Source organism: Homarus americanus, unplaced genomic scaffold (assembly GCF_018991925.1).
Source record: "Homarus americanus isolate GMGI-L3 unplaced genomic scaffold, GMGI_Hamer_2.0 scaffold15794, whole genome shotgun sequence".
NCBI classification, from domain to species: domain Eukaryota; kingdom Metazoa; phylum Arthropoda; class Malacostraca; order Decapoda; family Nephropidae; genus Homarus; species Homarus americanus.
Window position 1 is genome coordinate 748456 of NW_024748849.1, and position 14268 is coordinate 762723.

At 38.8% G+C, this 14268-nt stretch overlaps 2 protein-coding genes across 2 annotated transcripts in view; both read left to right on the top strand.

Annotated features, from left to right (window-relative positions):
• Positions 1-1857: 1857 nt before the first annotated feature.
• LOC121853099 lies at positions 1858-5311 on the top strand. Its single transcript, XM_042347037.1, has 3 exons — positions 1858-2221; positions 2687-2933; positions 3977-5311. The coding sequence occupies exons 1-3, from the start codon at positions 2069-2071 to the stop codon at positions 4882-4884; spliced, it is 1308 nt and encodes a 435-aa protein (XP_042202971.1). The 5' UTR covers positions 1858-2068; the 3' UTR covers positions 4885-5311.
• Positions 5312-7768: 2457 nt separating this feature from the next.
• Positions 7769-14268, top strand: part of LOC121880471 (equilibrative nucleoside transporter 4-like) — a 34861-nt gene continuing 28361 nt past the window's right edge. Inside the window, exons 1-2 of the mRNA XM_042387665.1 lie at positions 7769-7906; positions 9791-9928. The gene's annotated coding sequence lies outside the window, so the exon portion shown is untranslated. The remainder of the gene's footprint in view (positions 7907-9790; positions 9929-14268) is intronic.

Consider the following 14268-nt stretch of genomic DNA (forward strand, 5'->3'; position numbering starts at 1 on the left):
AGGACCTTCCCTCTGCATAAAAGGAAAAATGTCTATGGCTGATGTGAGAATTGTGTTGTATGGCAGTTAAAGAAGACTTGAGTAAGCTAAATGAGAGTGGTGAGGTGAATGTGTAATGTGACTCCGAAAGACTGGAGGCCCCATTTTCAGGTGTCTGCCGTACCACCATGGTGTCCCTCCTGTTGTGATAAAGGTATATTTTTCTTTAATACTCCCTGTACCTCCTTTCCCGGCATTCATAAACCATAGTCCCTACCTTTCTTATGCTATTACAATTGTGTTATTTTAAACATTTAAATACATCTAAATAAAAAATATGCATCTAAAACCAATAGACACTGGCTGCTTGGCCATAGCAGTACAACCTAGCTAGGATGCTATCTCTGCTAACTCCCCCTTCCCATAATCCAAGCCCCCTCCTCCTACACACCCTGATGCAACCAGCTAAATTGTGTGCAAAGAAATGTTTACTGTATTCCCTTGATGTGTTTGACCTATTGGTAAATATTTATTTTACCTTTTTTTTGCACAATTATGTATGTACATGTGACTGAGAAAAAAAAATTACGCACGGTACAGTATATCTACACAAAATTACGAATTGAAAAATAACCATAACATAACTCCCCCTCGGCCCGCTATGTAGGATTGTGTTTGCATGTAACTGAGTAAAAATAATAAGAAGAAAACGATTTTTTAAAGCAATTATTTTGGTTACGTTACGATGGGTTGGGTTATTTTAAGCTTACCATTAAAAAAAATTCCTAGGGTTTTTAGTGTGAATTATTTTATTCTAACATCCATTTCTGTCGCAAATCACCCATTTTTGCGTGTTTCCCCTCCCTGAAAACTCGGAGTTAGGTGTTAATTAGGAAATTTACCCCTAATGGAAGCTGACCTAACCAATCAAAGAAACCTACCTAACTTCCTAGCCGGGAAGCAGACCTCCCCGTCATATTATACAGAAAATACTTAGCAAATCAAAGCGCACTCACGGTAAAATAACGTTAGTAGGAACTTAGCCGGTCACGGCAAAAATATCCTCTCCGGTTTACGTATTTTACCACACATTTTCCCTCTACTTTAGAGCCTGCCCACTTTGAACAACTAAAATTGTGGGTAATTTTATCGGTTAAAATACTAAAAAAAATATACAATTCCGACGCAACGTTACAGATTAAACGAACCTAACTTAACCTAGCCACAGAAACCAGGAACTATAACTAACTTAACCTAAGGTTAAAATTGGTTCATTGGCTGTCCACAGGTTCCCCCCGTGTTTACCTGAGGTTACACTCCTCCTCCTTGTAGGTTAGGTTAAGTAGGTTCCTTTGGTGTGAGAATAAGGGTTTTTTTGTGTGTGTGTTTGTTTTACTAAAATTTTACCTTCATTATTGTGTAAATTAGCAATTTTTGTTAAAAATAAAAATTTTCATTTTTTACAAAAAACGCTAATTTACAGAAAAAAATGAATGTCAGATTTGAGTAAAACACTGAAAAACGTAAAATAATACTATTATCGTATCAAAACCTGAGGCCAACCAATGGACGAACATTCACTGTAGTTACAATGAGAATAATAGGCAAGAAATAGTGATGGGTTACATTATCATCACCCACTTGTTGTTTGTTAACATTAATGATTGAGGAAACTACCGCAGTGTGTCGCCCTATAACACTGTTCAGCCAACAGGGCGCCATGTTGTTACTCAGTAGGTGGGAACTCGTCTCGGGCTGTCTCCCACATAGTTTATAAACATGCTTATATAATTGTACACCTGTATCTTTATGATAAATTTTACTGAATAAGCATCATCATTTTCTACAGTACGAACGCAAACTTCATCATCAGCTGAGTAACAACATGGTGCCCGCATATCACTGAGTTGACCGACGACTCCAAGGAGTATATAGACCCCGCTCACGCCTCCTGCAGGGAGCATTACGCCAACTTTACACTAGTGCCGCCATTTTGTATACCAGTTGGTTGCTGCTGGCTGCTTGTGTGAGCTTTATTTGTTCACATTCATCCTTTTTGCATTCTTTTCTTGTCTTTTGTTTTTATACAATGCCGTGTTGCGCAGCGTGGAGGTGCTCAACCCGACCTGGACACGGGAAAATGCTACACAGATTCCCAAGGAACGCTCGGAGAAGGAGGGAATGGGAAGTCAAAGTCAGACGAGAAAACTGGAGAGCAAAAGATCATTCATTTCTCTGTTCAGTAAGTATTGGCCTACCTGCTTAATACTATTCTTTCTATCATTTTACATAAACAAGAGGTCAAAGATATGGGATGAAAATCTCCATTGTTCTTTGGTATTGGTATAATTACTGCTTTCTTCCCTTAAGAGGGATACAACCTCCATTATAAGACATTAAACAAGTCTAACAGGGGCCCTTCTCTCATACCAGCCAGACAGTTAAGGATATCATATGTTATTTCATCATCACCGGGTGCCGTAGACTTTCCCCTTTTAAACGCATATAATAACTCGCCTCGTTATAGGAACACATGTATCATCCTCCAGTGTACACTGACTTTATACTAACTCACGCCTAAGTCTACTCTTACTTTGTGAACGTGAAAAATCTAAATATTAAATTTTACCCAACTTATTAATTTGACATCTTATTTTTTGGGTTGAAACTGGTTACTTCGCTTGATTACAGTTCTCATATTTTTCAGGATCATTTTGAGGAGGAGCAATACGAATCACATCGAACAGACAACCGACGACAACTGAAGCCCAATGCCATACCGACTCTGTTTGCCTTCAATGCCAATACTCGTAGGAGAAAGCTACGCAAGCCACCTCCCAAAAGATGTAGAGATGAAAATGATGAACCACCGTATCCATCCAAGGTGTTGTGTATTGACCACTCATACGCCTCCACATCAGAGCATCATCCTGTAGATACTTCCGTTGAGAATGGTAAGCTATCATTACACTCAATCGTGAGCTTTATTGGGCTGCCGGTTAATTCAGCCTTCATTGGACTTCAAGAAAAGAGATGTTTTCTCACAGATACTCACAGATGATCTTCTGGAAGAGGCTGTGACTCCAGCTCAATAGCCTCTTCTCTACTCAGACGGTGGCTGTGTGGCGGATATTTGTGCCCTATAATTATATACTTGTTCTTGATTTTTCCAGTATTTATCTAATTTTGCTTCAAACTTTTCCACCGTCTCCACATTCACTACCCACTCAGGTAACCCATTCCAGTTGTTGACAACCCTACTCGTGAACGAATGTCTTCTGAGATTTAGCCTCACTCTTGTTTTGTAGATCTTCTTTGGTTCCCCCGGGTAGTGTCAGCCTCCCTCATCTGGAATATTCCTGCTGTGCCTATATTTTTATTCACTGATTTAGAAGAAAAAAAAATATGTACAGTAGACCTACAGTACTTCTGTAGAGAAATGGTAAGACAGTTCTGAATTTTTTTTAAATTTCTTTGTTAATCTTCACGGAATATAGAAATAAAAATGGGTACCCAAATTATTTAACAGTGGTTTTTGACAACTTAATCCCATGAAGAGTAGGTACACTTTTTGCAATCCTCAAACCTAAGCTAACCTAACCTATGAATCAATAATAAAACTTTAAATAAAATTTTCATTAATGTACGTTCCGGTCGTTTCTACAAAGAAAGAAAATATTTGCACATTAAACTACAAAAGAATAAATTATTTTTATTAACAATTAACAGGACATTATACCCAGAAGACCCAAGGAAGCTTTCCTAAAGCCCCATTATCACAATAATACGTGGCTTCTTATAACAAGACTGTTTTTACATAGTGATTAAAGTAGACTCAAATAATTAATACCCGGTAGTTAATAATGATAATGAAAATAGTCTAATTCAGTGATTGTATTTCTCTCATATATATTATGATGTCTCTTTTCTTGCTCCTGTAATGGACATGAAATTGTGACAATGATCGAGGTTTGCAAATCTCTGTCATATTTTTCAGGTTATTCAGACGAGAAAGATGAGTGTCAACTACCGATCCAAGAGGTCAGACCAGTCCATGAAGAAGTTACACAAGTAAAGGGGAAAACGCCTGCAATATCTTCAAGTCTTATGACCTCTGTGAAGAAGAATCTCAACTTGACTGAGTCGATGTTACTGCAACGTATTATTTATCTCCAGAAGAAACTGGCAGAAGAAAGGCGTGAGAAGTGGAAAATGATGCAGCAGAAGAAAGTACAGCAATTAAATATGGCAAAAGTCTTCAACCAAGACCAGCTAGCTAAACTGGGCCATAAGAACACGCGAGGATCGAAGTGGTCAGATGAAACTATCCAAAAAGGACTTCAGCTTTTATCTGCTTGTGGAACCACTGGGTATTCACTGTTATTGTCTCAACATCAGCCACTTCCCTCTCTCAGATCGTTACGGAGGAAACTTGAAGTTGCCCGTTTAGAGCCTGGGGCACCAGAGCCTAGGATGCTAGAGCCTGAGAAACCAGAGCCTGGGATACCAGATCTTATGAAAACACAGCCTGAGATAATCGAGTCTGAGATACCAGAGCTTGGGATACCAGAGCCTGGGATTCAAGAGTCTACGAAAACACAGTCTGAGATACCAGAGCCTGGGAAACCAGAGCCGGGGGCACCAGATCCTATGAAAACACACCCTGGGATACTACAGTCTGAGATACCAGATTGTATGAAAACACTGCCTGAAATAATAGAGCCTGGGATACTAGAGCCTGAGAAACCAGAGCCTGGGATGCTAAAGCCTGAGATACCAGAGCTTGTCATACCAGAGCCTGGGATTGAAGAGTCTATGAAAAGACAGCCTGAGATAATAGAGTCTGGGATACAGGAGCTTGGGACATCAGAGCCTATGAAAACAGCCTGGGACACAAGAGCCTGAGATGCCAGGGTTTGGGATAATAGAGTCTGGGATACCAGAGCTTGGGACGTCAGAGTCCATAAAAGCAGAACCTGGGACACCAGAGTCTATAAAAGAAGAGTCTGAGACACCAGAGCTTATCAAAACAGAGCCTGGGATACCAGGTCTATACTCGTACTAAGGGTATTAATCTTCCCCTTCCATGTCGTGGAAAACTCCCCTGGTACAGTAGTCTGCTGCAGACTACTGTACCAGGGGAGTTTTCCACGACGCGGTTGCAAATCTTAACTGACAAAAAAGTAGCATAATCCAGCGTAAAGCAGAGGCCAAAACAATTGTGATTTGATCTTGGGACGTATCATCACTGGGTATGACTTTGCTTGGGAGATTGGTATCCCCGCATCCCCTGAGCAACGCTCTTGTGCATTATGCAGTAGACCCGACAGCAGCACCCTTATCCACTACCTCCTAAGATGTCCCCACACACAACGCTTCCGTGACGCCTGCTGGACCACCACTCCACGACCCCCTGACGGAGACACGATGATCCTCCCCATACTGGCCAGATATTTTGTAAATAACATTGATTATGTGTTAAAGGAATATCCTTCCTTCCTTAGGCTTTAGTAAGCCCCTTTATAATATTTATACTGTATATACTTGTCACAGGGGTACCTAGTGACAGCACTAGGATCCCGCTTCCTCTATCAAGGAATAAACAATTGAAATTGAATTGATCTTGGGAGCAACAGTATGGGGATGTGGACAGCTATCGGAATTTGAAGTACTGTAATTTTATATTGGACCATGTAATTAGATTAAAAAATGTAATTTGTATAATGTTTTGTACCATCTGTATTATCACGATTTTGTGTAGTTATATAGTTTGTGAATCTAATTTAAGGTAATTTTTCATTTTTATAGCTTATAAAGTTTATGTATCCACACTAACTGCATATCTTGGCCATCATTGTATTGAGATTTTTGCTCAGTCTCATTATTTATAAGGTTATTTGAATTATTATGATTTGGTTACGTTGTTTGTGAATAAAAATAAAATTAAGTTTCAAACATATTTGCTTATAATATTCTTGTAACCTGTACCGATCCTGTATCCACACTACCTCTGAGGAGCATAACTGAGGAGGGGGGGGGTGTTGGGTTGTCAAAGGCCAATCAAATTAGGAATACACTTTACATAGAGGCAATTTAATTACTTAATTAATTTATCAGAGGTTGCAATATTAAATTCTGGCAACCAACATATTGTTATATCGCAACACGGTGTAAAGGACTAATATCTATTGAGACTACTTGTTATGCAGAACGGTTTACGGCGCGATGGACTGTATACAAAAGGCATCAAGTGTAAAGTTGGTGGGACGCCACTGTTGAGAGTTAGAAAGGCGTAAAGATACATGGGCTAGTATAGATAAAGAGGTATGTAAATATGATAGGTATGTACTGCACATGATCAGATTAAAGGGGGCAACCGGGGCTACACGCTACAACCCTGGGGTCCTCCATAAAACAAATCGACTTCTGGGCTCGCTCGCCTGGCAAGTATATTTTTGGATGCCCTAGGACTTGAGCTGCAGAGTACAGAGCTGTAGTTGAGCGAAATCATGGTCCTCCTGCCTGGTGGTTTGCTGCCGGATATGAGGGACGACTCGTGTTATTATTGGAACCTCATGTGACTGTCAAAAACAGCTGATCACTACTCCACCGCTGACCTCGGGGTCCTCAAGTCGGTGAGGTGTGAACAGAGATACTGACAGAACGTATGCTAGCACTTTGTAAAACCTGAGTTAAGTACAGTACTGCAAATGTGATACGTATATGTTCCCCGCTCGGTCCAGATGTCCAGTGTATAACCAAATAAGCTTATGCAATGTACATTAATGACATTATTGGAGTGACAATAAACGGGAGATTGTTTATGTATTATGTAATGAGGACATTCGTGTGTGTTCTTCGTTCCTGCCACTCTAGTCCCATAGCTTCCTGTCTATGCATATCATAATTCTAACATTATTCAATGAATTTTTATGTACTACAAATCTCACCTGCAAGTAATCTTCCTTGAGTACTTCATACATGGCTTGACACGTTGCAGGTATTATGGGAGACAAACTTTATCTTGATATCCTCGTTCTATACTGAAGTGACGTGTAGGTGCACCCAGTTGAAGGATACATGAGCGAGCCTCTAGACGAGCCTCTGCAGGTATACTCTCCCTCATATAGGTATCCTGTTTTTTATATATATGGTTCCACTTTCGTTAGAAGTTTGTAAAAGGTGTTGGGGTCCATTCTCATGTAATTGGTGGAGTCTTGCTCATGTCCATCTTGCAGTTCACTAAAATCGTGGCATGACTACCCAATACTTTTCTTCGACCTAATCACTCTTTGCACCATTCCCTTTTCTGAATTTGGTTCTTCTTCTAGCACATAGCAGCAATTATTATAGTACACAACGCTAAGCTCTTCGCTTTAACTGCCGTCCACCTACTGGCTAAGGCGGTCGACTATGACTGCCGCCAACCAACCCGCCTGGTACTGCTCACCGTGTGGACAGGGCTTTATTAATTGGCGCCACATCTGGAAACAATGAGCTGCAGATGTAGCAGTTAAAAGTGAAGCGGTCATTCTACACTCCATCGAATTTACTATTTAACTTTAAAAAAAATGATGGACTTTTATGTTTACCAGTTAATTAAATTTAAAAACTCAATCAATTAATTGTATTATCAGAGTTTACTAGCCTCTTATACCACTTATGCATTGGACTGGTATTTATTTATTTCCTTTCATTTTTACCAAAGATACTCTACTCAAGATAGGAAAGCTCTAGCTAAAATATATATGAACTGTAACTTCACTTTAAAGTGGTACACCTGGCCAGTAGAGGGCGGACTCCTCGGAGACTCCCTTCCTCCTGTATACTTCCCTTGGTGGCACCAACACAACACAACACAACAAACGTCAGTGCTGAGATACAAGGTTGGAGTTATCACACACCCGGGAGGATGTAACTACATCAGGTGAGTTTATTCATTACTTTATTTAGGTTGATAGATAGATAGTTTATTGAGAGATATTGATTATAGACTAGGTAAACCTCACATTTCCAGGGTCTTGTAGATGATCTCCTGTAGAGGGTTTACGCCATGACTCGGCTTCTGTCTTACATTGTGTTGAAATTGTTAAAATTGCCTGTTAAAATTTAAGATAAATTAGCATTTTCGGTAAATATTCGTCCATTGGCTGTCCTCACGTTTTGATTATATATATATATATATATTTATTCTCCTCTAACCTTATTCTCCTCTAACTCTACCTTAGACTATTCCAACTCTATCCTTCCTACTCCTCCTACTGATCCCATGCACTTTCCTATAATCTCCACTTTTTAGGGTTGCTGGTGTGTTATCCAGGTTGGTTGTGAGTAAGGTGCATGGACCGGACGGAATACCCCCTCGTGTTCTGTGGGAATGTGCTGAAGTTCTGGCCCCTGTGCTTGCTCGACTTTTTCACCTTTGCCTCAAAACCCAAACTTTTCCTTCTTCTTGGAAGCATGCCTTGGTTCAGCCCATCCCAGAGAAGGGTGACCATTCCAATCCCTCTATCTATCGCTCCATTGCCCTAACTTCATCCCTCTCTAAGATTTTTGAAACTATCTCAAACTCTCATTTTCTTCGTCACCTTGAACGCCATTCTCTTTTCTCGGATCACCAGTATGGCCTTCGCCTGGTGAGATGTACTGGTGATCTGCTATCCTACTGTACTCATCTTTGGTGATCCTCTCTTAGGGATTATGGAGAAACTTTCGTTTTGACCTTCAACATCTCCAAAGCATTTCACAGGGTATGGCACAAGTCTTTGCTTTCTAAACTTCCCTCTTATAGTTTCTCTCCCCCACTTTGTTCTCTAATTTCTAGTTCCTTGAGAACCGATCCATGGCAGTTCTTGTCGAGGGATCGATATCTCACTCTTTCTCTGCTAATAGTTGTGTCCCACAGGGTTCTGTTCTTTCACCTACTCTTTTCCTTCTTTTTATCAATGATTTATTTCACACTACGACTAATTCTATCCATTCTTACGCTGATGATTCTACTCTTCACTCTTCTTCACATTTTTCCCTTCCCCCTAATTCTCAAACTAGATCTGTTTTTAGAGCTGATATCATTACATCTATCAATGCGGATCCATGCAGCATCTCTGAATGGGGAGGTAAAAACTTGGTTAAATTCAATACTGTAGTAATAAAACTTAGTATTTACCAATTACACTTTCCAAATTAGATGATCTCCCACCAATCACATTTCAGGATGTACTGGTAATAATTCTGCCAAATTCTAAAATAGATATGCTAGGCCTCACCATTTCATCTAATATGTCATGGAAGCCACACATCCTCAACATTGCTAAAGTTGCCTCCCGAAAGCTGGGAATGCTGTACAGATGCCGTAGCTACTTCACTCCTGAGCAGTTGCTTCAAGTATACCTGTATAAGGGATTCATTTGTCCTAATTTGGAGCACTGCTTTCATATCTGGGGTGGCCCTTCTGTCCAACTGTTAGATAGGGTGGAATCAAAGGCATTTCATCTAAATAACTCCTCCTTTAGTTGATAATCTCTCTTCCCTTTCTCTTTGCTGCAACGTTGCTTCACTCTCTCTCTCTCTTTTACAGGTACTTTAACGGGCAATGTTCGGTGGATTTGGCATTTTTCTGGAGACTACAAAATAAATGCCATTTTCACACATTTACTTTTATCCTCTTCGCCACTGATCGGCTTGTTAGCCGCTTGGGCGATTGGTCACGTCTCTGATTACTTTTCCTTTTCATTTATCTTCTTCACCAAGTGAGGTACAGTACTGTATGTGCAAAGAAAAATACAAACTATACCTAAACTATTTATTTCAGATATAAAGATGTGAGTGGATGGATGAAAGAAAGGAACACAATGGTAGCATGAGGAGACCATCCCACACAAACATCTCCCACCACAACCTACAAAACAGGAGGTAGAACTAGTCAAGAACAATTCCTCAGAACTGTACAGTAAGTCAGTAAGATAATTAGTGAACATCTTCAGGAAAACATTGTAAGAATCATTAAGGTAAACTGTCAACTATCCAAGTCTTAAGATACAAATATGGAAGTCAAGTTGGTGCTTTAGGAAACAGTGAGAATGAAAAGGTTTATACAAGTGAATATTTCTCCTGAAAATACCAGTGAAGTGCTGCACTGTGTTAAATACTGTATAGGTATTGTCTAAATACAGTATGATGAGAGTTACAATGTTTCTATTAACTTGTGACTCTTGTGATTGTGTTCACTTGTAATGAAAGTCCCAATATATAAATGTGACAAGTGTTTGTCTGCTGTGCTTATATACTGTTGAGACAAAGTTCACATGTAAATATATTTCATACAAGAGTAACTCAAGAAGCACATACATGCACAGAACTATGAAGGGGAAGTATTTATTTGTAAAGAGTAGAGATTTTTTGTTACACAGAATGATCATTTCAAATGTCCGTCCACTGATGAACAAAATTTACTTGTCCAAAGTGTTGTGAAGTGAGCATAAAAATGGCTGACTTTGGGGATCAACTGGCTGGACCTAATGATGAGGAAAACTGTGTGTGTGTAGATTGCTGTAATTTTTTCCCCAGCAATGATGCTTTACAGATGCATACCTGTATGTCTGAACACATTGATGTGAAGGACATTAAATGTGAAGAGTTTAATGAAAGTTTCAACAGTAACTATGATGTGACACATGTTACTCTTGGTGAGAAAATTATGAAATGTGAAGAGTTTGATGAAAGTTGTAACAGTAAATGTGATGTGACTCAACATATGACAGTTGATGAGAAAATGATAAAGTGTGAAGAATTTAAAGAACATTGTGAGAGTATATGTGATGTATCACAACAAGTGGCTGTTGATGAAAACAGTTTTAAATGTCATTACTGTAGTAACATTTATTACACAGAGAAACATCTGAATGAACACATGGTTGTACACACTGATAAGAAAACTTTTAAGTGTGATGTGTGTGGTAAAAGTTACAACAGAAAGCATCATCTGAAGGATCATATGGTATTACACACTGGTGAGAAAAATTTTAAGTGTGAAGAGTGTGGTAAATGTTACTTCAGAGATAGTACACTGAAACTCCATATGGTTGTACACACCGGTGAGAAGAATTTTAAGTGTGACGAGTGTGGTAAATGTTACTATATAAAGGATCATCTTACGAGGCATAAAGTTGTGCACACTGGTGAGAAAAAATTTAAGTGTGAAGAGTGTGGTAAAAGTTATTACAGAAAGATTCATTTGAAACAGCATGTAGTTGTACACACTAGTGAGAAAAAATTTAAGTGTAATGAGTGTGGTAAAAGTTTTAAATGGAAAGCCCATCTACTGAGGCACGTGAGTGTGCACACTGCTTAGGTAGATATACAGTACAGTGATATCCCCGTTAGCCAGAACAATTGGTGCAGAGCACTTCCGGGGATTAGAGATTTCCAGCTAACCAAATGACTTTCTCAAACCCAGCATATTTATAAGCTATGTGGGAGACAGCCTGAGAAGACTTCCTACCCGCTAAGTAACAACACGGCTCTGTGGGAACGGAACGGACTCACCCATTGGTGTTAGTTAGCCATCTCGATTGTCGATCCTCCTCTACCAGTTTTACCCTAAATTCCTACCTTTTACCCAAGACATGTACTTGCCCATATTTGGCATTATATATCATGTATTAAAAGAATGAATATAACAATATATTTCTTTTAGCAAATACTATTACAGTATCATAAAATCAACATCTACACAAAAATCAAGATTTTCATAATCAAACCAGTTTGCAGTAAATGCTGTAGCACTTTATTGAAACAAATGAACAATACAGTAACTTTATACACTGGCAACTAAGAAGGTACCTTTTCTTAGGAAATAAAAGCAACAAATTTTATTGATTTTTCCTTCAAAATACTGTACTGCTTACTACTCCTCAAACTGCACAAAAAGTTGGATTTTACAAATACTGTATGTGAAATAAAAATAATTTCATAATATAACTCTCATAAGAAAAATGCTAATGAATGACTTAATATTTCAGCAATATATTTTAAATGATTACATTATACATACTGTATACAAGTAATCACTAGCCCAAATAATTATGTCTAGGAATTAACAATGTAGGGTCTTCTTACTGAACAGTAATTTATTGTTAGCTACTTCAGAATAGGAGGCATCACTTTTAACTGATTTGATAGTTTTAAGTAGCTGCTCATAGATATTCATATAAGCTGATGTAATGTTTTCTTCATGTGGTATACAGCATGCATAAGACCATGCAGTGTTTCATTTTTCAAAGAGGATCTTTGAGAGGTTTTGGTGAGATTGAGCTAGCTGAAGAACCTTTTAACTGATGAACTGGAGAAAGGCAATGAAAGGAGGGTAGAGACTGGCTTTAATTTTTTTCTGCTGAACACTTTACAGTATTCCAGTAATTTGTGATAAGTAACTGACAAGACAGGTCCTTGTCCAGGTAGTGTTTTCTCCACTCTTCATCAAGCAGCTTCTTAACTACAAAACTCTTAAGTTGTGGCAGCTCATGCAAAAAAAAGATAATGATGGGGTATTCAGAGTTGAAGCAGCATGAGGATTTACACAAACAACTAACTTATTCAGGGGGGCTCCTGGGGGTCGGGACCCCCCACTCCTCCTTTTTCACCAGAAAATTCCAATATTTTTTCTTTATAATGCAATATTGTACTCAGGCATTTTTGTGCTGTCTAGTATAATCATATTTACTATTGACTTCAGAAAATCTCTTAATATTAAGTGCACATGGCCTCAAAATGCCCATGATATTGGTGAGATTTAAAAAAATTTATGGGGGCTTACAGCGCCCCCACCCCCCCCCGACACAACTTCTTGGACTCCCTCTTGATATTCCTGTATTTGTGAAACTGCCTCTACTATAAATGAATGACATGACTGAAAATATACTGAGAGTTCCTCATTTGTCACATTTCCCAATTTTTTCAACTCCGTATTGTTTCTGTTTCATTTACTCCAACATAAGTTCTCTCAAGAGAGACTAAAGCACTTGAGAAGGTTCCATGTCTTGTGTTTAGCATATAAATTAAAACATTTTTGACAAATGCAACTTCCATGATATCAGAGCGCAAACTTCAAATAAGTTTGTAAGTTTCAGTTTTGAGGCTAAAAATTTTTGGTACTCTGACTGGAAAAGAGTGTTGAAACTGTTAAATTTGGCTAAGTTACCTTCTTACTAAAAGCATCAACAATCATGTTACTCACTTGAGTGGGATCACTAAATAATAGTTCTGTAAAATACAGTTCTAAGACACTCCACTGTCCTAATAGCCTCTTTTCACAAGCCTTAAAAGACATCCATCTTGTGTGACCAGGGGCAAGGATTTTATGAGGCTTAATATCAACACATTTTGGGAACTCTCAAATGCATCCTGCCTGTTAGAGCTGAGGCTAAAGTGTGAAAATATGTTGCCACATAAGTCTTCAATGTGTTGTTGAAGTTTGAAGCATGCTGCTCATGCACTGAGATGAATCATGTGGCATGAGCATTTAACAATGACAACATGGGGAAGAACTGATTTTAATGAGTGGCCACTGAATGGTTAGCTCCCATCATTACATTAGTAGTGTCAACAAAACCAACAATATTTTCAAAGGGAAATTTTTTTATATACTGGAAAACATTCTTTGAGAGAGTTAAATAGACCATTTGCAGAATGATCATTTACCTCAATAAGATGAACAAATTTTTTTTGCAATTTTCCATCTTGAAAATACTGTAATAAAAGAGAAGCTCCTGCACGCCTACGCCCACGAGGGCCGGCCAGTAGACCATTGTAGAAAGGAACATCAGAACTGACTGGGATGCTTATAGTGCCATCAAACAAAATGACCCAAATTCGTCACCCTCTCAAGGGAAAACAGATGACGGCTTATATCAAGTGCCATGAAGGTAACTCCGCCCAGTGACTAATGTAACTATGCCCATATCGTGAACTAGCCAATCAGTGAAAGAAGGGCCAAAAGAACCTTTGAAAAACGGGCTCTGATTGGACACTCAGAATGTGCTTCCGGCAGCTAGTGAACAATGTTAGATGTATGGACTCAGTTTAGCATTGGGTGTTATATAGTGTGGCAGTTTCTGGATGGGCCAGCGGTGATCTTACTGGGCATGGTAAAGTGGATTCAATGTTTTTTTTGTATTCTTATGGGTGTATGGTGAATTCCTTTCCCCTCCAGTACCTCTAGTTAGAAATAGGATGAACACATATAACTTCATATCACGTCTTTGTTGAATAAATTTAACTTGGGAAATATCT